This window comes from Myzus persicae, unplaced genomic scaffold, assembly GCF_001856785.1.
Source record: "Myzus persicae strain clone G006 unplaced genomic scaffold, MPER_G0061.0, whole genome shotgun sequence".
Lineage (NCBI taxonomy): Eukaryota > Metazoa > Arthropoda > Insecta > Hemiptera > Aphididae > Myzus > Myzus persicae.
The window spans coordinates 302,139-329,928 of NW_019102182.1; the positions used below are offsets into that span (position 1 = coordinate 302,139).

General features: G+C 29.8%; 1 protein-coding gene across 2 annotated transcripts; it reads left to right on the top strand.

Moving 5' to 3' along the window:
- Positions 1–386: 386 nt before the first annotated feature.
- Positions 387–17,719, top strand: LOC111031495 (glutamine--fructose-6-phosphate aminotransferase [isomerizing] 2-like). Of its 2 annotated transcripts, XM_022311466.1 has the most exons (15): positions 387–653; positions 6,291–6,532; positions 9,826–9,933; positions 10,613–10,702; positions 10,766–11,079; positions 11,150–11,291; positions 11,406–11,441; positions 13,681–13,847; positions 13,928–14,167; positions 14,789–14,987; positions 15,083–15,327; positions 15,741–15,896; positions 15,962–16,090; positions 16,150–16,284; positions 17,609–17,719. In XM_022311466.1, the coding sequence occupies exons 2-15, from the start codon at positions 6,526–6,528 to the stop codon at positions 17,717–17,719; spliced, it is 2,079 nt and encodes a 692-aa protein (XP_022167158.1). In that variant the 5' UTR covers positions 387–653; positions 6,291–6,525. The 2 variants fall into 2 exon arrangements, with proteins under 2 accessions (XP_022167158.1, XP_022167159.1); XM_022311467.1 differs by lacking the exon at positions 11,406–11,441.
- The last annotated feature ends 10,071 nt before the right edge of the window (positions 17,720–27,790 follow it).

Consider the following 27,790-nt stretch of genomic DNA (forward strand, 5'->3'; position numbering starts at 1 on the left):
GGGAAAACACCAAAAAGTAATTGTCCGAAATGTGCGTATCCACGTGTTTGCAGATAAGCATTTGAGCTAATGCGTATTATCTACTGACAAAGGGGTTTTGAGTATTGATTACCGAGTAGTGAGTATCTGCCGAGCTGGACGTGATTTGGGGGGGGGGGGGAAATTGAACTTTGAAGTTAAACATATTTTTTTTAATTCTTAAGGTTGAACACGTGTTTGCGTAGCGACGGCGACGGCGATGCCGACTGCCGGGCAGACGAAAAGAACGTCAACCTCGGGACGGCAAACAGAGGGAAAATCTCGTCCGCCTGTTCGGGTGACACTGTTTTTCACGCCGAACTCTCTGCGACTCTGCGGCCCGCGGGGACGGAGACGCACGTCAGCCAGCGATAGACTCGCGAGAGACACTGAGAGAGGTTAACGGTTATGGTTAAAGGTTAATACTTGATCACGTTCATGTGTCGTCCGGCGGATTCAAATAACCGGAAACGATGGCTGTGACAATCGTACACGGACGGCGTTTGTCTATCGACGTGTTGTAGAAGTAGTGAGGAGGAGAGGAGGAAACGGGAGGTCCGAAGTCTACAGGGGACGAGAGTCGAAACCGATAAACTCTTAAGCACGTCATCGTAAGCGATAAGCAGCCGTAACTCGTAAGTACCGGCTAACCCTTAAACCCGATATAATAGGTAGTAATAATGTCATTCTGAGCGCAAAACACCACGTAGAAAATATGTGAAAAAGTGATTTCGATAATAACAATTATTTATTATTGATCGTGTCGCAAGTAAAGTCCGCTGGGTCTTGGCTCCGGTACTTTGAGTTGGTCTGAATTCTGAGGTGGGAGGGGAAAAACGGCAGGTACGCCGATGAATAACAATCGAGTACCTATAGCAGTCGGCGATGTTTGTTTTTTACATTCTTACTTTGAACGTGGGCTCTTGCGTCTGGACGACGACGACGATTTTATATTCTATTTCGAAAGTTGCCGACCGGCCGCGGCTGTCGGCAGGTGTTACGCCGTGGTCGTGTTTTTCAGTCGAACACCGCACTTAATAAATACCTAATAGGTAACGTCAACGTCGATTACGATAGTACAACGGCTGTGACGGTGGTTTGTACTTTGTAAAATACGATTTTAATGATAACGATAATATTACGCTGTGGCACGAACGCGTCGAGTACACAACTTACTGCAACTGTCGACGGTCAAACATTTGTGAATAGTGAAAGTTGCGTACGCACACGCACGCACGTATACACGCACCGAATACGGATTATGGGGTCGTGGAAGCCGGCGGTTCGGTTGTGTTGTCGCTTCACGCTTGTTATTGTTGTTTTTAAAAATAATATTATGACATACTGCGTTATCAGAGCTGTTCGCTGTTGATAACAACGAGATTATTATTTTCGTTTTTATCATGACGTGAGGGGGTCCCGGAGAGTTGTACAAAGATGTGAAGCCGGACCGTCCGCTGCAGAGTGCATCGTTGTAGCGTTATCACTGTTATCAGCTGTTGCTCTATTGGTCTATTGCTGCGATTGCAGTAGTAAGTTGTTTTCAGTTTCTTTGGTATCTCACAAGGCACAACCGTAAATCGGCCCCGATCGGCAATCGCCATGATTCGCCGGCGGCTCGCATCGTATCCTTATTATAACAACACATTAATATATTATAGCATTTTTATTCGTGCTCTTATTGTTATTATTATTATTTTCTTTTTTGTTGATGGTCTTTATTTACACTTTTTCATTCCTAACTATTTTATAAATTCAACTTTAAACCTTATCGCGTTGAATTTAAATTTTGTTCTAGTGTGTGTATAGGTGTCAAAGGTTGAACAATGGACAGGACTTTGAGGGTTTTTCGTCTTTGTAGTCCCTATGACCTATAGAGTTTAAGTAATATTACGGGCGATCTAAGCCCCCTCCCCCAAAGTTTGACTTACATGGTTATTAATTGGCTGTCGTCCCGTACAATTTAATTACTGATACCGACCATTCAGAAAATATCTGTTCGTCGTTTTTTCATTATTTTTTGGTCGGGTGGTCTATTTGCGATTTCTTTTTTTCAGTTTACATCTTTGGGGGTAGTGATGAAATCAAAAAGTTTCATGTCATATCTCCGCATCTCATAACAATAAATCTAAAATCAATTAATATAGTATATATGTATATTTTAGGTACTTGTGTACTGCAGCTGTATGGACGTTTTTCGAATTTTTCAATATTAATCATACCGTAATTTGATGGTTTGGAGCGCCTATTATAGACTCATACTACTAGACAGTAGTGTGGCTTAAAAAAAGTTGTATCCCTTGAAAGCGTAGGATGTACCTATAATTGCATATTGTAATAAATCGAAAACATACCTACAACAATATGGTTCTACCAATATTCTTACGGTCACTTTTTAAATTTCTTTTGACTGCTTTTTTATTTTGATATTTTCTAATTCTTTCTAGCTTAATTGCGATGAAAATATTAATCGATTATAAGTGATCACATTTTAAGTTTAAACATTTAACATATTGTTGCTAAAATATATGCCCAACAAAATAAAATGAAAGTTTCTTATTGTATCTCATAACTATTAAGTATTATATATTCATATGCATTGGATACTGTTGTTGGAGACTGGAGAAGGTAGACGAGAGGCTGGTTATACGCCTTTATTAAATGTACTTATTCTGTCGATTAATAATAATAATAATAATATGCAATATTATATGTTTATATAGTATAGTATTACGTAATTTCAGGAACATAATATATTTATATCCTTTATATCAATTTTTTTTTTAGGTATATTTATAGAGTACCTATTGCTATATTATATAAATTAAATAATGCAATAGGCTACGTATAAAATATAAATGCCTATCTTGTTTAAAAAAATGAATAAATATGTTTCATACATTTAAAAAAAAACTCACTCATCGGTACTTGTGCTGTGTCCAGTGGCATACTCAAACCGGATTTTTTTGGTTTTTTTTTGTGGGGGGGGGAGTTAAATATTTTAGCTGTTCGTTATTCATAAGTTGTGATTAATAAGTACATTTTATAAGAAATCAATTCTTCCTAAACATGTCGAGGGGTACAACCACCTTAAGTTCGCCACTGGCTGTATCCATATTTATATATATTGTGGTACATACTACATACTACATATTATATTAGTAAGTTTCAATTTGGAAGTTATGGTATACCACTTTATAATTATGATATTGCAATGATCTGATTGTATCAAGATGATTTTCCATCCAAAAATACATTTTATAATCGTAATGTAATACTTATATTAGGTACTTACCTATTTTCAAGTTTTTTCTTACGAACAAAAAATGTTATAGAAAATACATTTGAATATTTCAATCGAATGCAGTTATATGGCTTGTATGCATATGAACCCAATTATTTTTATATAAAATGCTCAGCTTACATTTCTAGTTAATGAATAGTAAATGTATATTATTCTTGTAAGTTTAATTAAGTTTATATAGCTGTATTGATATGCCTATTCGCTGTTGTTGAAATTTGATTTAATATTTTTAAAATTTCTATAGAATTTTATTTCAATAATTTAAAGCATAATTTAATTACCTGTAAGAAATATTTAGACTTAAAGAAATGTATTATGTATTTCTTGAGTTATAAAATATTTCTTAACGATTATTTTATTTGAAATATGTTGAATGTGTATTTGACTTTTTATTTTGACTTCATATTTAGTGCCAAATATATTGTTTCTGATACATCTTTAGCTTTCTATAGAGTATACTGTATAGGTAATAAAATTTCAGCGATTGTCCGGTTATCTAATGCACTATTTATTTACAAAAATATATTGATTATTTAGTTATTTTATCTTTATGGATTTTATCTACTTACGATATCTATTCTATAGTTGACGATTAGAATTTGTTATAGATTAACTATAATGAATAGTTATGTACTTAACTAGGTGTAACTTAATATGAAGAACGGAAAATATGCCTATGCAAAACACTAGCACAGAAAATAATATACATGCTGGTTAGCTCTAATAAACACATCCATAAAACGACATAGCATTGTATGTATAGAAAATATTGAACGATAAGAGGAAAGAGATTAATCTCTTGACTGTCTGTTTATTTTAGATTCTGCGTGGTATTAGGGTGGGAAACTATATATGATTATTTATTGTTTTCCCATTACCAGTATAACGTTATTTTTTTTCTTCGCAGATATGACTTCCGATAGATTAGATTATGTTGGTCTGCCTAGTCTAAAATATAATGAATATAGAATAATATACCTTTTGTTAATTGTTATTGTTATTGTAAATTGTATTGTGGTAGAATAATTTTTCGAATAGTTCGGGTTGTAATTGTAGGAACTTAATTAAGGGGATGAGGAGGATTACGCAAAAGTATTATTTGTCGTGTATTATGTAGTCTTATTGGAGGCTAACGTGAAAGAGAAAGTACATTATAGATAGTTAGGTATCTACTATTTCCATACGGTATACCTACAGTATTTAGTATTGACATCTGAGTTGTATTAATTTAAAAACTTAATATTCATTAAAATTAAAATAAATTACCTAGTACTTTTAATTATGTACATTCATTATTTAACGTTGTAGATACTATAGTAAAAAGTATGGTTCAGACGTTCTATTATGAAAAAATTAATATAGTTTAAATATAGAATGCATAGGTAAATATTATTAATCGCTTTGTTTTTTAATTAAAATTATCTTATTTACAGACTGAAAAATTCTCAAAATCTTGTATTTTAAACCTATACCATTAAAAAATTATTTTATGTATCGATATTATTTCTTAGTTTATTACATAATATGTGCCTACTTACTATTTATTTCTATAGAAAGGGGCCCCAATTTTTAATTATTTGAACATTTAGCTTACTTCAAATATTTATGTTAGTTATTAATGTATATAATTTGTTTGGGTGATTTATTCGTTAAATAATTTACATATTTTATGTACATATGTTTAATAGATTATGATGATAAATAATATTCTAAAATTAGTGATTATTGTAATGTTAATGATGGAAAAGAATGTGTTTAGAATAAAAAAAATCATAATATATGCATTTTATGAATATCAAAAGTGTATATTAGCGTACAAACGCATACTTAAACTTTAGTTTTTAATACAATTGCTTTAATTTAATGTGCTGATATTTTACTAATCTGTAGAATTTCAAATTTGTAACATTAGGTTAATGTTATAGACTAGTAGTGTAAACACATTATTGTACAAGGTCACTGCGCATGTATTATTTAATTTTACTGGATACTATTTTAGTGTTGGTTGCAAATGGGTCCTATCAAAAACCACTCATTTGAAATATGCTGACAATATAACATATTATAAGAAATTAAGAAATAAAATATAGTAGCATACCTACAAAAGGGGTTCAACGAGAAAATCTCTACTGTTATTCATGGTCATGTTTTTAAATTAAGCTATTTAATTTAATATTTCAATAGTAATATTATCGATCTAATATTCGTTTTACGTTGTAAACGTAACATAGAGTAATGCAATATCTTGATCATATTGTATTGGTGTATAATGTGTTTTAAAATTATAATATTTATGCAATTATAATGCAAATTATTGAAGCTAACTTAAATGTTTTATATTTTTTTTTGAGGACCTTGCATAATAATTAATTTATAAGTTTTGAACTAAATTCATTTTATACTATTTAACTTTTCTATATTTTAATATAGGTATTATAGAATCAAACAAAAATAATAATAATAATAATAATAAACATTATAAATACAGCATTATACTAATCTAATTAATTACAAGTACATTTTGGACATTGCTAAACTATATTTAACACAATAAATTCATATTTTTACAAATAACATTGTGTTGTGAGTTTTCACTGTACATCCTGATATTATTTCACAATATCCTCTCTATAAACTTTCCTTACAAATTCTCCGGTATCTGTTATGCGAGTATGATACAACGCATACAGCGTATATATTGCCGCAGCAGTTGTTGCGGAGATAAAATTCGTTCAATATAATATTATAAATGCCTGTAATCCTGTATAATAATCATAACAATAATTTTCTCGATTTCCAACGATCACAATTTCACTCGTTTTCCCTGAAAATTAATTTCTCCAACGCTCGTTCGTGTGCGAGTACACACAGCGTACCTACCTGTATACATTATAATGATGTACAACAGGTAACAACAAGAATAATAGTAATAATATGTCTGATATATTTTATCATTGTGCCTATACAGTTTCACGTGTTAGTTCGCGATTTGACTGGCAGAGCGTATCGCCCGGGGGCACTACGCCCAGCCACGTTGTACTGTCCGCGTTGTATAGTCGTCACGTACATGGTGCGTATAGCAACACAGGCCCTGGTTGTGGTAGGGGTTCTGCCGCCGTCCCGCCAACACACAGTTTAAATACATTCAGGCCATCCCCGGTGCACGTCAATCCATATCAGTACGCTGGAACTACGCTCTCAACATGTGCGGTGAGTACTTATACATACTTATTTATAATATTATCGTCGTGCACTAGTACGCTATATTATTTTGAATTTACATAATGTATTGGAGTATTTTTTTGTATATTACTTTGTACCTACCAAAATCAAACCCATATTTTATAATATAAAATATATTAAACCCGCGTTTATTCAATATAATAATCCTTAAATGAAAATATCACTAATATCACAATGGTTTTTATTAACACATAATTTACGTTTTCGATTAGAAACTCTCAAAACTTTTATTTTTATTTTAACATACAATTGGACTAAAATTAACGGTGATGTGTTAATGAATCTCAAATGTATCACTAATTATTATTTTTAACCAAACATTTCCAAATTTACTGTGATGATAATTGAAAAACTAAAAGTATCTTAATAACCCTGAGTTCTGCAGACATGTAATTTAGAATTAACTATTAAGCATTTCTTTTTTATTGTTTTTTAATAGATTTTGATAATCTAAAGTTAAATTTTTTTAGTTGCTTGATATTTAAAATTGTTTCGACGAATTCAATTATTTCGTTTTTTTTCTAAATGTTTGAGATAATAATAGTGTTTAAACTATCTTACATGTAGTATATTTGTAGGTACATAATATATATATCCAACTAATTATAAGGAATTGTTTTAATGTTTAAGGAATAATTTTAATTTTCTATGTACCGTCTAGTTTTTAATGAGGGTTAAAGAAATGATTTGTTCTTAAATGATGGGCGTCTCCAATATATTATGCAATTGTGTTATGTATGTACGTTCCTTTCTCTGTTAAACTAAAAATAAATTGTTCCCCGGGTGCAATGTGGTGCATTTTACCGTATGAGATATTATATTCGTCTAAATAAAAAAAATATTAAGATTAATGCTAGGTAGATGGATCATGCAGAAGTGGTGTATGAACCGGTTGTTTTACCATTCACTTTCGTTGGTTATTACAACATAAGAGGTTATAATATACTTCATACTTGGATCATATCCAAAATGGTAATTTGTTTATGGACAACTTTTTGCTTTTGAACGTAATCATTAAATACATTTTAAAATTAATTTCACAGAAATTTCGTTTGAATGTATGAGTATTGTATATGTTTATCTATACCTATATCGAATGACGAATTGACGAACTTATACAATTGAACGTAATTACATGACCACTTATCATTTTTAAACAAAATGTCATTAAATAAAAACATACAATTTGTTGTCATAGCAGTTTAATGCTTTACATTTTGATTCAACGACTTCTATTATTATTATTCAACATTTTAGGTTAATACGTACCTATATGACGGTTGGAAACCGTACTGTCGGTACCTATAAAGCTACTAAATTATTAATTTATCACTGCAATACTCCTAACAAATATCAATAGTTATTTTTTGTAAAAAGCAGTTAAGCTATAATATCATCAAGTAAATATTAACATAAGAGTGAAAAACGTACAAAATGTAAATAAAATATGTAAAACGAATTATTACGCCAGATTAATTTATTTTTCTGATTTGCAATTTAAAATTAAAGTTATATTGTTTTTTAGACTTTCAAATATCTTGGTCTTATTATAATATATAATTGAATTGTATAAAATAGTATTTGTTTAATGAAATTAAATGTATAATATTAATAATTATACAAAATAATAACACTGCAAGTCGTGGGGTCTAGGTAATAATTTTTTTAACGATAATTATTATAGTCATACAATCAGGAATTAATATTTTATAGTATTTATAGATGAATATAATTATAAATATATAATAGATTAATCTACTATAATTATTAATTTCAAATTATTAACATGCTGGAATTAGATTCGGAGAAGGCTTACATTTGATATATATGTATTTTTAGATTTAATACATTTGAAAGTTGTTTATTATAAACGGGAATATTAATATTAATATATGCATCATGCATAATAAACTAACATATGAAAGACGTACTAGAAACGCCCTTTTAATTTTCCATACAGAAATTCAAATTAAATAATTTCCGTAATTATGTCAACACTTTTATATTTTAGTATTGAATGTAATGTAATGCAGGGGCGTTAGATTATGTTAGAATCAGGGTTGGGCAGTATCTTCGATACAATTGTATCTTGTATCTCAATACAATTATATGAAGTATCGAGTATTTCACATAATAATTTTGTCAAAAAATACTCGATACATTAAAAAATTAATTTTATCATAATCCTACCAGGAATAAATAAAATAAATTATCCGAAAATACTTTTGAAAAATTAGTATTTTTTAAAAGGAAATAAGAATATGATATGATACCTATCTATATTTTATTTTTATTATTATTTATTCATGTAATTTAACAATAATTGACTTATTATAAAATATTTATACTTAACTAATATTTGGAAATTTAAAGTTAAATGCATTCACAACCTACCTAATTGTGCATAAATAAAATTTAAAAAAATCCTATGCGTCTTAGGCTATGACTAATTTTTTCAAATGCATCGAGTATCTTATCTAGTATCGAGTATCTAAATATTTAGAATGTAAGTATCGAGTATCTAGTATCTCGATACTCCAAATCCAAGTATCTAGTATCTAGTATCGCAATACTGATTTCTGAGTATCTTGCCCATCTCTGGTTATAATACATAGCAGCAATATGTTTATGAATTTGATATAGTAGAACAAGTACAACTTACTTCACTTAATATAATTTGGTATTTTACATATTTATATACATAACATATAGACAATATAGTCAGTAGATTGTATCGTTAATCTCACTATCATGTGTTAAGGTGGGTCTATACGATGATAGTAGAATTTGATATTCTACTAAAATGAGAAGCAATAGACTGCAAATTGGAAAAAAATGTATTGTTTTAAATTAGCCAACTATTTTAGTATGCATTTTCGAAATAAAGTGAATTAAATATGTATACTTATTATTACAATCCATAGGTGATTTATTTGACTAGGTACCTATATATCCACCCTCGAAAATATTATTTACTTCACTGAATACCTATTTGTATTGTTAAAATATAATATTATAACTGCAGTCGATGTATTTATTTATTTTTATCTACTCTATATAATCAGTGCCTAATGTTATATTAATTATTTTTAATATATTGAATATTTTGAATATTGAAATTAATAATACATTGAATACCTCGCTATTATTGTTAAAGTAGTAATTTTTTAACAATAATTTTTCATAGAAACTTGGTAATTGTAATAATTTTATATTGTTTCAACTATGTTTTGATAAGCATGTATTTTGTTTTATTTTAGGAATTTTTGCTTATCTCAATCACTTGACTCCGAAATCTAGGGAAGAGATTATAACCCTTCTAGTAAATGGTCTGAAGCGATTGGAATATAGAGGTTATGATTCAGCTGGTAAGTAAAAATGTTTTTGCAAAATTATTCACCACTATTGCGAACAGTAGTTTTTGTGTTTTATATTATCTATACAATATTATAGTGTTGTTAGGCTTAAAATTGCCAACAGAGTACACACAAATATTTAAATTATAAGTTTATGATTGTAGTTTAATTATATTCGTATTATATCCTCTTTTAGTTATTCATTTTTCTACTGTATATGTTGTATAATACATAATTTTTAAGTTCGAACTTAGATAATTATCAGCCCGGAGGGAAAAAATATTCAATATTGAAACATCTATCTTAAACTACAACAGAATTAGAAGAAAATTACAGATATTAAAAAAATATTTTGAATATTTATATTCATTGGTTATAAAATTAAATTATAGGCTTCTCTTTATACTTAGAAAATATTATAATGTGTAGGTATAATAATATAGTTTTAGTATTATAATCGCTATTTTTCGTAAACATAATGTTGGTAGTTTATTATCTTTGGAATGTAAAATTAATAAAACGTCTTCCTATAACATTAAGGGATTCTGACGATAATTTTAGGTACATATAAATGTCTTTAAAGAAAATAATTCTGATTTTACATATTTTGTATTCTAAATAAGAAATAAGAAACATACCTAACTAACAAATGATAAACTCCTTTATAAGATATATATTGTGTTTTAAAAAGGTATTGCTTTCGATGGTCCTACCGGTAAAGATATAACCATTGTGAAGAAAGAGGGAAAAGTAGTTGCCCTTGAAGATGAATTACTTTCTTGTAAGTATTTACTTGTTAAATGTATTGAATTACCAATTTTTGTTAAATTAATAATGTTTTTAGTGAAAGATCAGCTTGATTTTGAAGAAATTCAAAACAGTCACGTTGGTATAGCGCATACACGATGGGCTACTCATGGTGTTCCCAGTTGTGTAAATTCACATCCACAACGTTCAGACAAAGATCAAATATTTTGTGTAGTGCATAATGGTATAGTAACAAACTATAAGGAAGTTAAAGCATTTTTGGAACGCAAGGGATATTTGTTTGAATCTGAAACTGATACTGAAGCAATTGTGAAGCTAGTGCATCATATTTACACACAACATCCGAATTTATTATTCCGAGAACTTGTTGAACAAGCTGTACAACAATTAGTATGTTGATAATATACCAATGGTATTGGACTATATGCGTCATGTTAATAGTATTGATTGCTTTCTGCAGGAAGGCGCCTTTGCTCTGTGTTTCAAAAGCAAATTGTTTCCCGATGAATGCGTATCAACTCGAAGGGGAAGTCCACTTCTTGTCGGGATTAAGTCGGACACAAGGCTAGCTACCGATCACATTCCAATTCTTTACAGCAAAGGTATTAACAAACGTTGCAATATTTTTTATTAATTGATTAGGATAAGTTTTTTTAGTCATATTGGCACATTGGTTGTATTTTTGTTTTTGTTCCGTTTGTGTGTGACCCGCGAAGATTCGATGATAGACGGAGAGTCTCTTTCATTAACAGGTACAAACCATTAAACAAATCCGTATATCTATTACGATCGGAAGTTAATTAATGGGCTTTAGCGGTCAAAACAACATAGAAATTACTGGCGTTGGCTTATTTTGGTGGTGGTACTAATCATGTTATCATATAATCCCTAAGTGTAATGCATAAGTGTTGAATATATTTGCCACAGCAAGTAAAATATCCACCTTAGAAATAAGTATGGATGAATTCTTAGCATTTATGTTTGTTATAAATAAATATAATTTATCAAGTATCATGCTCTCAAAGTAAAACCTTAATTTTAGTTTATATTACTATGTGATTTATTGATCTTATATATAAGTAACTACTTCCTACACTACACAAACACATTTACTCTTGTGTTTATGATCGCGAGTCATATATTATAATTGTAGCAATACGCTGACGCTGACAATACATTATAGGTATATTTTATTCACTTTTCCTAAAGAATTGTATTAACAGTTTTATACAAACAAGATAAAACACTAGTTTGGGGAATAAAATTTGTTTGAAAACAATGATTGGACAATACTTGTATTTTTCATTTTTATTATTATTGTCAATACGAGAAAGTAGTTTTATGTAATTTTTTATAATAAATTCTTATAATACTTATATGACATTGATGTTACTGTATCGTTAGATAGTGTAGGTCAACTATAAAGAAAAAAAGTCAATTATTGAGATCTACAGGTATTATACCTTGCATGCAATATTTTAAATATATATGTATATATTATATTATTACGTATCATAATATATTATACTATATAAAGGTAATTCCTTAGTAGTTACTAGTTTTATTTAAAGTGAAGTTTGAACTGATTAAAATTAGAGTAAACACAAGTCAACATTCCAACACTTAGTACGTTTGTAATTTTTATTTAATTTTGAATGATTAATTGATCGCAGTGGTTAACTTATACATTCATAATTTTTTATCATAAAAACTGGATACCAAAAAATATTGGTTAATGTGCATAGATGACGTAATCTCTAATTGACTCTAATCAATTACTGCAAATGACATACTGTCATACTGATGTCAAGTTGTATAAAGGTGTGATAAAATGAACACATTTGTCAATCACATATTATAATTCATTGGAAATAGCATAATTAATAATTATAGGCTTGTTTATAAAGAAAAAACTATGCATAATAAAAATGAATCAATAAATGCATATTGTTTTATCATTTAAACAAATAAGACGTGTTGCTCTTATTATTTTTGTATTATTATAAATCTAAATTAATAATTATTAAAGTAAAAGGATTTATTTGGCAAATAACTACTTAACGAATTTCTTAATTAATTTCTCAATGCAATAAAATATAATAAATTGGTTTATGGGACTTTTTACATCACAGATTAATTTTAATTTGTTTCATTGAAAATTTTTGTAATTTATCTAACTATTATAATTTTAACAAAAATCTCGGATTATCGGTTTAAATTATTTTAACCCAATCAGTTTTTAATAGTGTAATAAATAATGATATTATTAAAATATTGTCTTAAGAGAACGTCACATTTTTACTGATGGCATTGAGTATGTATTTGTGAATATTATATACGATTAGAATACTACCTATTTGGCTATGTATATTTATTTCTGTTTCGAGTTTTAAAGATGCAATTTAAAGTTATAAAATCCATCGACTTTTTGCAATATTTATTGCATAATAAATATTATAACAATGAATAAACATTGCTTAACTTATTTCTTATAATCTTATTTATATAATTTTATAAATACGTCTCAACGAATTTAAGTTTCAATCTGAAACTTTTTATGTACTAATAATGTTCTCGATTTATTGGCCTTATGCAGAAGTGTACTAGAGCTCAATCAATGGGGGCCTTTTTAAATACTATATTATTTTATTACCTATATAGACTATAACTGTGATTAAATCATCACCGATAAAAAAATCCAAGGGGACATCCACCCTTCACCCCCTCAGCCCGCCACTGGTCTTTTGTCTACTAATCTTACACATTTAAGTACAATATGATATGGCGTTCTCTTAATATTTGTTCTGATAGTAATTCAGACATTTTTTAATGACAATTTAATATGTAAATATATTTATATACATAATAGACTATGAAAGGCTTAAACGCCTTTCTTGTCAACCTAATATGCTGAGAGGAATAGGGTGCATGTATAGTCTATGTTTGTTTCGAAAATGTATTAATAACATACGAATTTGTGAAATAATTTAGAACACCGTTATATCCGTGGTGATAAAATGTCCATTCCCATTCCATTGCCACGTCAAGAAAGCACATCCGAATTCCATGCACTAGGAGATAAAGAAGAAGTCGAATACTTTTTTGCGTCTGATGCTAGTGCTATAATTGAACATACAAATCAAGTTATATATTTGGAGGTTTGTGTTTATTTTTATGAGCATATAACCGTTAACGCATTTATCGGTTGGTAGGTTATTAATTTTACTCATTGTATTAGGACGATGACGTTGCTGCAGTAAGAGAGGGACGGTTGACCATTCATAGAATGCGCATGTCTACGGCTGATCCGCACGCTAGAGAAATCACTACTCTCAAGATGGAAATCCAGCAGATCATGAAGGGCAATTTTAGTTCATTCATGCAGAAAGAAATATTCGAACAGCCGGAATCTGTGGTAACAACGATGAGAGGCAGAGTAAATTTTGAAAACCAGACAGTCATACTCGGTGGCATTAAAGTAATTAAGGACATATCATTGTAATACATTTAAATAATATTTTAATACTATTATAGATCAGTAGTGAGTGGGTGACCAACCTTTTTTTTACCGAAGCCCAAGAAAAAATAATTTTCTTGGCGGGCCAAGGATTTTAAATTTTTCCTTTAAGACAAGTTAATTTAACTAAATTGATATTGATGATGGATTATGTTACTTGGAATGATAAATATAATAATGCTATTTCTAAATGAATGAATAACGATAATAATATGTCTGTTTACAACATATGTAATTTACAAGGGTGCCATGGGTTTTCGTAATAATAGTAAAATAAAAAAGATGTATAAGGAAAATATAGGAAAATAAGAAATATTTATTTTATTTTATTTTATTTTACATACTAAAACTTTTTTTTAAATTTTGTTTTTAATACTTTTGCGGCCCAATTAATATACTTAAATTATACATAAAGTAGTTGGACACTTCTGATACAGACTATAATACACGTGTAGGTACGAGTAATTGATTTCATTTCGTCATGACTCATGAGAGTTAATCACCCGTCTAGCTGTTTTGATTGCGACACCTAAAAAACAATTTTAAGATCGATTTTTATTAACCGCGATGTTCTATTTTTAGGATTACATTCCAGAAATAAAACGATGTCGTCGACTAATGATGATAGGTTGTGGAACAAGTTTTCATAGTGCTTTGGCGACACGTCAACTCATGGAAGAGCTCACCGAATTACCAGTTATGGTTGAATTGGCTTCAGATTTTTTGGACCGAAATACTCCAGTGTTTAGAGACGACGTCTGTTTTTTTTTGTCACAATCTGGTAAGTTCTTAAAATGTTTTTGTTTTGTAGACTTTTGCATGTTCAATATTTAGTATCATATAGGTACTAGCATTTAATGTTCATATTTATTCCAGGGGAGACTGCCGATTCTCTTTTGGCTTTGAGATATTGTAAACAGCGAGGAGCCCTAATTGTCGGTGTCACAAACACCGTTGGTAGCTCTATCAGTCGTGAATCGCATTGCGGTATTCACATAAACGCAGGACCGGAAATCGGGGTTGCTTCCACTAAAGCTTACACATCGCAATTTATTTCACTCGTAATGTTTGGTTTGATCATGTCCGAAGACAGAATATCAATGCAACCCAGAAGAGCTGAGGTAATGTTAAGAAATTTTTTAAAATAATTGTATTGTTATATGGAATAGTTTTACCATCAAGTACTTATTTAAATTAAATTGTTTTCTTAATAACCATGGTTTTAAAATTCAAATTCCAATTTAAAATTAAATATTAGTAATATTGTGTTATTTTTTAATCTGTATGTAACTTGGTATAAAAAAACGACAATGTGCATTAATAAGCTCTAACCTTTAGAAATATGAAAATCATGCAATATATTTCGTTATTAGAGTGGTGGGGTCTTGAATAAAATTTGTACTTCTCACTTGAATAGAATTCAAAATGAAAATCATTAATTCTCAATTGAGGTGTACAATATTATGAAATACGCAGCCCTGCTTATATCTATGCGTCTTAACGACTAAACCTTTATATTTATCTTTTATAACAGATCATCAGGGGTTTGGAGAATATAACAGAACAAATTCGTGAAGTATTGGCCGCCGATAAAAAAGTTATGAAGTTGGCCGAAACTTTATATCAAAAGAAGTCATTGTTAGTCATGGGAAGGGGTTATAACTACGCAACATGTTTGGAAGGAGCGCTGGTTAGTTTTCAAGTATATCATGATGTAACGTTTAAATTAATACCTAATACATTTTTTGTCTTCAGAAAATCAAAGAGCTTACATATCTTCATAGTGAAGGTATTTTAGCCGGCGAATTAAAACATGGACCATTAGCTTTAATCGACAAACAAATGCCAATAATCATGATACTGACTAGAGATCCAGTTTATAAAGTATGATTTTATTCACGTGTGTGGTATTGATTGTTTAATTTTTATCAATTTTATTCTAGAAATGTATCAATGCTTTGCAACAAGTCACTGCTCGCGAAGGCCGTCCGATCGTTATATGTGAAAAAGACGATGTGGAAACTAAAAGCTTGGCTTGGCAAACTATTGACGTACCACACACTGTTGATTGTTTACAGGTATTAGTTGAATTATAAAAATTGTATTATCTATGTGACTTTTTGTCAACAAGTGTTATACTTTCATTGTGTATAATGTGGTAATAATACCAACGTGTGATAATTTCTAATTTTTTTTTATTATTTTTGATAACACTTTGTAGCCTTGCAAGTTATCGATAGTTTATTTTAAAGTAGCTGGCTATATCATATTTTATTTGCATCGTATTATTATAATGTATGTACTGCACGACAAACGTTCGATCATCAGAAATCCATTTTGATCTAGCAACTCATTTTCATCAAGTAGATATTTAATCATAAATTATTGAAGTACTAAGTGTTAACATCTCCATATTATATCCGTTTATATGCTTATGGTTTATATTTGAACAGATACCACTGTTAGGTATAATTAAAATGTATAATACAGTACAATCTCTATAATCCGCATGACAAAATAGATTGATATCAGAGTTGTATAGGTAGGTTTTTCTGATGCGATGCGCCTTCATATCTTGCTTATGTCGTAGTTCTCTATTTCTGATTAGTTGATTTTTTTCTTTGTTATATAATATAAATGTATGTATATTGTATATGTATTGATGCCCAATAAGAAGTGGAGAACTACTATATAGGTGAAGTAAACAAATATTTGAGTGATGCGTATCTGGGGGTGTCTATCAAAAAAACTATAATGATACCTATTTATTTGTCATGATCCGGCTATGCAATTTTCCGATACGTCCAGTGATCCGTCGGCCCTCTTACGACGGGAAAACCACTCGTTAGTGTTATTATTTTTCTTTTATAATGAATTTGAGAATTGTATTAAATTGGTAATGAATACGGTGACGAATGATATCTGTCATAATTACGTAATGCTGAAATAATTCGTAATTAATAAAAGTAACTAATAATGATGTAATACTTAATGCATAATATGGTACCTACATAGTTTAATTAAAAATAATACATAATAGATAAAAAAGAAAAAAAAAGAAAATTAATATAATAATATATATAAATAATATATATTTATGTATATAATTCTATAATCTATAAACATAGATAAATAAGTATTTCCAGTAGTCCGGAGTTTTCGATAATCCGATGCTGCTCTGGTCCCATATGTATTGGACTAATGAGATTGTACTGTACTTTGGTGGTATTCATTTTTTTTCATAATATATATTTATTTAATTAATATATCACACAGTTGTTTAAAAATAATCTAAAATATATAACCCAATAATGTTATGATATTAACTCATGGCTGCTCATACTTCCTATACACAAGTTAAATATTTTTTGTAAAAATTCAATGATGTAATTATGATTTTAGGGATTGCTGACTGTAATACCGATGCAACTGCTGTCTTATCACATTGCGGTTATGCGTGGCTGCAATGTTGATTGCCCGAGAAATTTGGCCAAATCCGTGACTGTCGAGTAAAACTCATTTATTCCAATTTGTGTTTACCATATTGATAAATATATAATTTACCCCAACATCAAAAAATCCTACTTTTAATTTTAATTTGTAGGTACAAAAAATATATTTTTTTAAAGTTATAAATCCCTTAAAACTACGACAATATAATAGTAGTATCATTCACAGAATATAATGTATAATTAATATTTCAAGTGCTGAAAATGCTATAATGTTAATGGTACTTCAAAAAATAAATGTTGTATTATTTGCCATTAGTTTTTTATTTTATTGAGTTTTTAAGTACTTATTATTACGCTTTGTTATGTGATGAATTTTGTTTAAATTCAAATTTCTCATTTTAAATTCATTATTGTTTGTTATACCTATGTTGTTTCATTCCTTTCAATGTATTCATTTTTATATTAAGGCACTTATATAAATGTACTATACAATATTTTTTTTATTGATTTAAAATAAAATTTTAATATTATTATGATTATTTTTATCAATTATTTTATTATATATGGTATAAAAAATAAAAATAAAATACATTTATATACTTAACATATTTTTATTTTATTTTAAATATTATATTCTTTGGTGAATGCTGGATATTGGATAATATATTTATTTGAAATTACTGTTTGTTTCTGATGGTTATAAACTATACGCATAGGTATAGGGACATTTTTTAAATGTATGATTGGTGGTTCACCTTTTTACCATATTATTATAGTACTAATAAATGTAGTAAATTACAATAATTAAAGATTTTATATTATTTATGTTAAATGTCTAAAAAGATGTTTTATTCGAAAACTTCAATTATCGAGTCATGATTGAGACAATGTTTTAAAAAAAATTATTAAAATTTGAATAGGTTCCTATGTATAAAAAAAATAAAATCTGATCTCCAAGCTAAGTTAATTTTTTCTCTCGCTTTTTCGAGAAGATTTAAAATTGTTTGAACTGTTGAACCTCCTATATGCCAAATGTTTGTCGATCTGGTAGCAAATTCGTTTGAAATCTCTTTAGGAAACAAAATAAATTGGTGCAGAAAGTTGAAGGGACAAAATAAATAAATTATCACTCAATTGTACCCAAAAACGATTCTAGAAAGAACTTAGGATACCCATAAAACCAATTTTCGTTTAAATCCCGTAAAATTTCTTGAAATCTTGTGTTGAAATAAAATTCTTGATGGTTATTAAATTATTGTTTTGTTGAGTTAATGTATTAGGGTGTTTCATAAAGAACGCAGTTTTTAAAATTCTGTGTAATTATTTGTTGTTTGGTAGGTAGCTCTTCTAATCATTTTTCTGTTACCTATGGTTGTTGAGATTTTTAGTGATCGACCATTATATTGTGTGCCCATTCTGTTTATTTTTCATAATTTAGCGGTATACAATCGATCAACATGCTTTGTTTATTGAACCCATCATTATAAACACGGCGAGTGTGTTGCGGTAACTGTTGAGCAACTTCGTACGATCCTCGCGACACCATGAAACACTGACCTCAACTACAATAACGAGGCTGGTCAGTAAATTTGAAGATACAGTATCAATTGCAAAATTAAAGGGCAAAATTAAAAAAAAATGCATCGTTCTTTATGAAACACGCGTTAGTTGCATGTCCATAATGGCTGCATGGTGTGACGTAATATGTTACTACCTAGTTAAACGACATTCATCCCCTAGACCACTTATTATAGGTATGGCTAATTAATTGGGAATTTATTGATTCCGCCGAAACTATCCGTTTTGGAAAATAGTTTGTATCGATTCCACCGGATACGGTTCATATTGATTCCTACAAGTCTTTAAAATTAAAAAAAACAGTAACGGATATTAAATATTAATGCACAGGTGATAATCACTCATTATTTCCAGAACCATTAACGTTTTGGAAAATATTATTTTTACACAATGTAGATAATAAAAATATAAAGTTTTATAAATTTGTTTTGACTAGTCAAATAAAAATAAAACTATGTCGAATTAATAGATACCTTTAATATGAATAGCAGTATTACGAATCTATCTACGAACCGGTAAAGCACGATTGAGCATAAAACGATTGAGCATAGAATATTTTATGCGATGTTGCCAAATTCACATTTTGTAATTTATTATTTTCACGTATTGTTACACCAATTATTATTAAATCTGCGCCAGCCGTGAGCCCAGAAAATTAAAATCCGCTAAAAAAATAAAAAAAATTGAATTTAATATTCAAGCCTGCAACCAGTATTTAAATCGTAAGAATACGGAATCTTTATTAATATATTTAAGCCAACTTGGAAACAGATACCAAGGTATATCAATTTGATTTATAAATATTTTGATTTTATTATTTTCATAAGTCATAACTATTATTATTATTATTTTATTATTATCAAACAGATTTATATACTATGTTATATTTTGAATTATTATAATTATTTAAATACATTTTTTTGTATAATACATTTCAAAATTGAAAATGGCAACGTTGCAGAGCTTTTTATGCTCAATCGTGTTGGTTTTCTTTTGTATTTCAATTTCCTTTGATGCCCCGACAATTTATGCTCAATCGTGTCGCAAAAAAGGTGTTCTATGCTCAATCGTGTCGTAGCCCTACGAACAATAGCCGCCTGAGTTGATACTAAATCAGTGGAACCGATATACGCCCTATAAAGTCTATCATTTGGGCCATTTTATAAAATAGGTACCTACTGTTTATAATCTTAAAAAACTTATCTTACTTCAACCACCAATGTAGTAATGCAATATACCTGTGTACCTGTTTGTTTAAACTTCAAATATTAAAATGTAGAACTTCTGAAAATGTGTATACTCTAAAATGACGTATATAATAATGCAATGCAATCGCAATATTTATTGGGTAAGTGCAGAGTTTGGAATTCACAAACGAGTTTATTGTCTTGGTCTATTTATAATTTTCTTAAAAATGCACGCCATCAACATTATTTACCAATTATTTATCTAAAAATCATGTCATAATCAACATTTTATAAAATAATGTACGAGTATAATACACAATACTTGTATGACTGTATGATTAGTAATAATACTTTTATATATTTATTTAAATTATAAAGAAAGTCGATATTATTAATTGATGTCGATTAAATAGGCACAGGTCTTATAGGTAGGTAAATTTTTATCGTGTATAAATAATCTAATGCGTTAAAGTTGTGCATTGGACGATTTTTATAACAAAACCATTTAGTGATTTTCTTTTACCTTTGCTCGTAAGGTCGTCTAACTATAGCGTGCAGTTAGTACCATGAAAATATTCTTAAATAAATACTACTTCTCTAGAAAATACTAAATATAGGATTTATAAGGTACCTATACCTATTAATTAAAGCTAAAAAAAACCTTAGATGTGAAAAAATAGTTTTAGGTTTAAGTCTAGACCCCCTTACAAATTCAATGGCCTAATTTCATATTGGCTTTCGTGATTGCAACTATCTTGTTCTATTATCATTGTGTAGACTAATAGGTAATGATGAGATCGACGATCGTCTATAACTTGCAGTGAGGGGCGGACCTAGTGCGGAAGTGTGTGTGTGGGGGGGGGGGGTGCTATAGCCACCCCTTGGCCTGCGTTAACCTTTATTTTTTGGTAAAAAATTATATTATTCATTATCATATTTGTGTCTGATATATAGGTGAAATAATAATAAACAATAAGTAAATATGATGACAAAGTATACAGGCGAGACATAATTTTATGATGAGTGTGGCCATCCGTTGATAGAACCAACGCGATATTATTTTATTTCGGATTTATTTGAGTAAATCACTTCACCATTTTCGTTTCAAACGGCGCATTGGGTTTCCAGGAAGAGTTTTGCATTAGAGTGCAGATTAAATTGTTGTGTGAAATTGTTGTTTGGGTGTGCAGATAATTTAGAATAGAATCTATAAAAGTAGTTAGAAGCTAATTGTCCAACTGTTTCGATGTTTAGATTTTTATGCAGTGTCTCTTGGAAAAATATACTACTTACCTAGGCATATTTTATAGAGTATAGGTATAGAATAATAACATTAGTTACTTAACAAGTAGACAAGGTAGGTACATACAATTCGTAAAATGTCATTATGTTGGTATGTATTAATGTCATATTATAGGTAATATTTGAAATATCCATGTTAATATTATGTATTATAATGATATGATATTTTTCACATTTTTTTATGAACATGAAAAACAATATCAATATATTTTTAAACTTTTACTAAAAAGCATTATTTATTAAATTTATTTGAAAAAAAAATGGAGAACATGGGAGTTACCCCCCTCCCCCATTAGCCATGCATTCCTAGTATACTCTTTGATCACAGAGCAATACCGGGTTACACTAGCCACACCTGCAATATAATATATTAATATTCCGTTTCTTTATCTATAGACCTAACCTCCTCTGGCACAGTGGCGTCATAATATGAACTATGAATTTGTTTTTTTGTAGACTCGAACTGCAGTCGAACACGTAGTATTACCCTCGGACGATTTTGGTAGGGGAGCTGTTGAAAATCACATTAATTGTCAACGGCAAACGATAATAACACTTATTTAGTTACAAGAATGTATAGCCAATTCGGAGCACAACATAACACTATGACATAATTTCGGTGGTTGACGGTTGTACTATATTTTGTACATTATCATTTATCGGCCTTCGATCACGCGACAAAAAAAAAAAACTGAAAATAATCGTTTTTCCACATTTGTCCCCCAAAGGCCGACGGTCTTTATTATATTATATACATATTCGTTATAATAATACATCAACGCAGTTACTCATTCCAACGTACACACGCACACGATGTCTCAAATAATAGGGTTAGTCCTCATGAATCGACCACTACACAATAGGTACACATAATATATAAAATAAATTTTATTTTATTATATACTTATTTATGTATAAATATATGTCGATTTCAGGGCTGCTGTAAAGACAAAAATAGGGGAATGGGTGGGGGTTAATAAGCATACAATTACCAACTTATTATTCTGTAGTTATCATGGAAAAAATGGTTTGTATTCCTAATTAATTTTTCTTTGTTAACTATACGTCGTATATTAATATCGAAAAAATCGTAATCTAGTGCAAAGAAATTTATTAATCAATACATTATTGAAAACTTAACGTCTCTGGCTAATTTGCAACAAATATATTTATAGGTCGGTATTGTAATTAATATAAATATTAAATATATAGGTTAAGATAGCCAGCAAGTATACTATAGGCACCGATAAATCAACATGGTGAATTGCAGGTGAGTGTTGAATACATTATAGGTACCTATATTTGTGATATATAGATCCTTTGAATACTATTTTTCTTTCATTAATTGATAAAAATGTTAAACATACTTACAAGTATTAATAATAACTTAATTATACGTAGGTGGTAGGTTCATAAACAAATTTAATATTAATTCTGTATAATATATACTCTTTGGGTTTTCATTATTGGCCAAAGTTTTTATAATAATTGTTGTATACATTTTGTCTTAAAGGATCTATAGATGCCGATTATAAAAAAAAAATGAGTTATCATCAAAATAATGAAATTGCAGATCATATATTAAAAATTCATGTACGAGGAAGTTAAACATCGCCCTGATTAGTATACAATGAAGGTACATAAGTAATCTGCCGAGTCACACGTGGCCGCATAATAATTAATAATGTAATACCTATATAATATAGAGTGTACGACCGACTGGTTGTATGTTGATTTAGTTTTTCGGTGCAAGTAATAATGTGCTTGGATATAATAAACATATATTTTCGCACGTTGCAGCCAAATATTAATAAATCTGTCGTCGTCGTTTGTATACGTAACTTACACACAGAGCCGACGGCACCTGTAGAGGGTTGCCCCAGAGGGGCTATTTCCGAACACGTGATGTTTTTAAACTACAGAATGTAATTTATAAGATCGTATTACATACTTTCCATGTCATGACATAATATACACATAATAATTGTATAGTATAGAAAAATAAATGTAGAATACATTTTTTAAGATTATCTTATAATGCTTAAGTTACGCTAAAGAATGTTGATCTTGCCCTCAATTTATGCTTTTTCCCCCCTACATTTCGTTCTGTATACTTTTTTTTATGGACACTCTAAATCCTATATAATAAGAGTATGTGCAAACTTTTTGAAAATTTTAAGTGCCTTTAAATAGCTTATCTATATAAATAAACGATGACATTTCAAAGTACCTATCTGCGATTATGCATTTTTGAATAACTACGAAATATGAAGACCTATATTTTGATAACTGGTTTTGCGTAATTATTCCTTTTTTTTATCAACTTCTTTGTTTCTCTTGATTATTTTTAATACATCGCTCCGCTCTGAATCTAAAACCACACCCGTCGTAAAAAGTTATTTTTGATTTATGTCCAAAAGCAATTTGGTTAATTCAATGACAATAATAATTATGATACACAGGCGTGCCGCCCCAATGAGTAACTGTGCCCTATATATATATATATACTTTCCTTACACACAATATCTACAATGTACACACATTATACATAATATGTCTTATATGCGTACACCGGGAGTGTGAGACATAATGTCAATATAAAAAAAGGGGGAAAAATCAATTAGGCGTGTGGCAATTAATGTAAAAAACGGTCATTGACGAAATAAAAAAATAAATTTTTGAATTATTTAATAAGCGCTGCACAAGACCTCTGCCGGTCGTCCCTTATTCGCTGGGCCAAGGACGGACCATCCCCGTCTGCTATTTTATAAATTATTATTATTCGTATAAGTCGGTCGGTCGGGTATTCTGTGCAGGGTTCCGTCTACATGCCGGACGCGACCTTTGCGTATTATAGACACACACGCTCTGTCAGTTCTCTATGCGAACATGCTATGGTATATAATGATTTATGAATATAAAAATATAGATTATTGATACGTAACGTAATTATTTATACTTGCATATATCGTGCGAGAACCACGGTACTATACTCTTCTGAGTTCTGATAGCAATATCTAGTAGGAGGGGTGAATCGCTCCAGGTTGCACTTTTGATGAGGAGTACTACTATTTTTGGCATGTTCCCAAGACTTTAAAGTTCAAATTTTTATGAAACTCGGCAAAACCCCGAAAATTTTCTATTTATTTTGTAGTTGGAGCACATCATATTTTTGATCTTCACACTTAAGATGTGAAAAATGAAATGCAAGTTTTCTCACACAATTGATTAGTTGATGATATTTTTAATAAACCATAACATTTTAAATGAGAAATTTACTTAAATATATAATTATTAACCCTTAGAAATATAGTTTAATGGAAAGTCTTCACTCAGAATCGTTTTTCGTAAGTAATTATATGCAAAGATTTATCATTGATTTCAAATTTAATACATCCATTATTACAGCGATCTACTCAATGAAGTTGTACTTAATCAGCACTTAATTATACATTTATACAGTAGTAAGCGTGTGCAGACATCACTGGCAGGGTAGTCAAACACAAAATATATTAACACACACCCGAGTAAATAATATATTCTTATTCACACCTAAATCGGTGGTGTATTTAGGACTTTGCTGTCCTGGGCATATATTTTTTTTAATGCCTCCCCCCACCAGTTTTTATAGTGGCAATTTTCCTTATCCTTAAAAAAACTTCAACACTTGTGTGTGAAATTTGCTGTCACTCGTACCCCCCTCCCCCCAGAATACGCCACTGCCATAAATTATAAAAACGAATTAATTATTTGTCTCATTTATTTCGATCATAATAAGGTCATTGATTAGATATTATGATAATATTGAGGGGGAAAATTCGCAGAGTAGTCAATAGCCTACCCTGACTACCCCACGCGCACGCTATACAATTTAATGACTTTCCCGGGTTATTCGTTGTATTATGTAAACATAACAATGCAGTACCACAGTTGTATAATGCGATGTTGCGTAGTGAATTGTTTAAATTCACAATTCTATTTATACTCCCATGTGGCCATGTTTAATTACCTAATTAATGAATAAAAGTACCTATACATTTCAATACATTTTTTTATCTGTATTCGTTGAATTTCTATATATTTCACGAAGCTGCAATCAAGCTTGTATTTATATATTATGTGGAAGCTATAGGGTAGGCAATGACCCACCTCCAGGAGGAACTTATGAGGTAGTAGATTTGTATTCAATACAACTCAATGCTTTTAAAAATTTCTTTTTTTTGTATAAAACAACTTCATACATTTTTAAAAATATTGTCCTTGAATTGTTTCAGCTACCCATACAGCTCTTAGGATTACACAAGTAATCAAAATTCGTCTAATCATATCAATAAAATCTTGAATAGTTATGATTAATTTTGTATTTTATGATTGTCGAGTTAAAAAATATAATTTTAGTATCAATTTTTGTATACAGAAAAAAAACCAAAATTTTAACTAGGTAGGTTCCTAAAAAATCAAGCCATGAAGCACTTTTGGTACATAACTACTTATTTTTTTTCACCAAACAATAAAAAATATGCAAAACAATATAAATATCTGCCCTACTTATTATATAGGTAGGTACAACCACAACATAGATCATATACTATGAATGAAGGCACAGCGTATTAAATTATTAAATCAATACTAATAAATGTATAAATATAGTTGGATAATTAAATCCAATTTATTGAAAGGTATATTTACTAAGACAGATATTTCAGTATATTGGGCTTAGTCATTTAGCGTGTTTCACCTGGTAAAACAATTATTTTACATCTGAAGTACTAAAAATCTGAGTTTTCATTTTGTATATTTTATTCTATTTACATTTTATACTTGTTATTATTGAATTAATAATATAATTAATATTATTAATATTATTTATTTATTAATCATAAATATGTAAATTACTACTTCAAGAAAAAGTAGTTACAAATTATGTTATAATAGTTATTTTTTTAAATTATAAGATAGTGAATACTTACATCTCGAATTTATAAAACATTATGACATAATAATAGTGTGATCATATTATGATGGTACAATTCTATGTCACTCACATGGACTTTTGTACCCATGGGGGGTCTTTCCATAGTCTTTTTATCTACTGCCGATGGAACGACAAAATGAACTATTAGATAAATGAAGTAAGTCCGAACAAAAAAAGTACTATAATGTCATACGGCTTCTTACTTCTATAGATTTCAACCTTAAATTTGGACACTTCAATGTTTTTCTAAAAATCTAACGAAAAATCCGGAGATTACACGGTTTGCGAGTATTTATTTTATTTTTTTGAAATTCGAATGAAAATCTAGTCGCAAACGAAGGTCGACCAATACTGTGTGTTAAGCGTACGTATATATAATATTAGGCTTAAACGTTCTCGACGATAACGTTTTACTCACCCGTCACCCGTGCTCACAATTTACACACACCTATATTACATAATACGATCATTAGGCAGGTAGGTACCTAACTAGGCACTAAACGTACGACGGCGTTCACATTATGCGAGGCTATGTAAGCATGTAAGTATAGATAATACGTGTGTTCGTGTGTGTGTTTGTTTTGTCGCCGCCGGATGGTCCGGGAGATAAATCGCTTGCATTTCGTACGCAGCCAATGGATAATCGCATCGCACTTTCGACGCTCTCGATCATGAAACGGACTTACTTTGTTTTGACACAGGAACGACGTCTCATGTTCGGCGCTTGTAAGTAGGTAGGTACATGTCCTCCGAGACATCTTTTCTCACCACAAGCGTCGCGTGGAGACGTTATTATATTTTATTAGTGTACATATTATAATATCATATGCCATGTGTCCACACGAACGCGACGCGTCCACACACGACATTGTATTATTATATTTACGCAGGTGTGAGGTGTTGCCGGAGTGTGTATTGGTGTGTTCGTAGAATCTACGGACCTACGGTTCATAATTTATGTTTGTGTCGGCACACATTCACGATCTCCGCCGCACAGTTAGGTAGTGTAGGAGAAACGAGGGTACAAGACTTCGTTCTAGCCGGTCAAAAGTAGGCAATTTTAATAACCGTTAAAATTACAAATCAATAC

Bases quoted from the DNA above. Each gene is read 5' to 3' on its own strand.
- LOC111031495 (XM_022311466.1), top strand. The intron at 13,848-13,927 runs GTTTGTGTTTAT...TCATTGTATTAG, and splicing joins ATCAAGTTATATATTTGGAG to GACGATGACGTTGCTGCAGT. The intron at 15,897-15,961 runs GTTAGTTTTCAA...TTTTGTCTTCAG, and splicing joins CATGTTTGGAAGGAGCGCTG to AAAATCAAAGAGCTTACATA.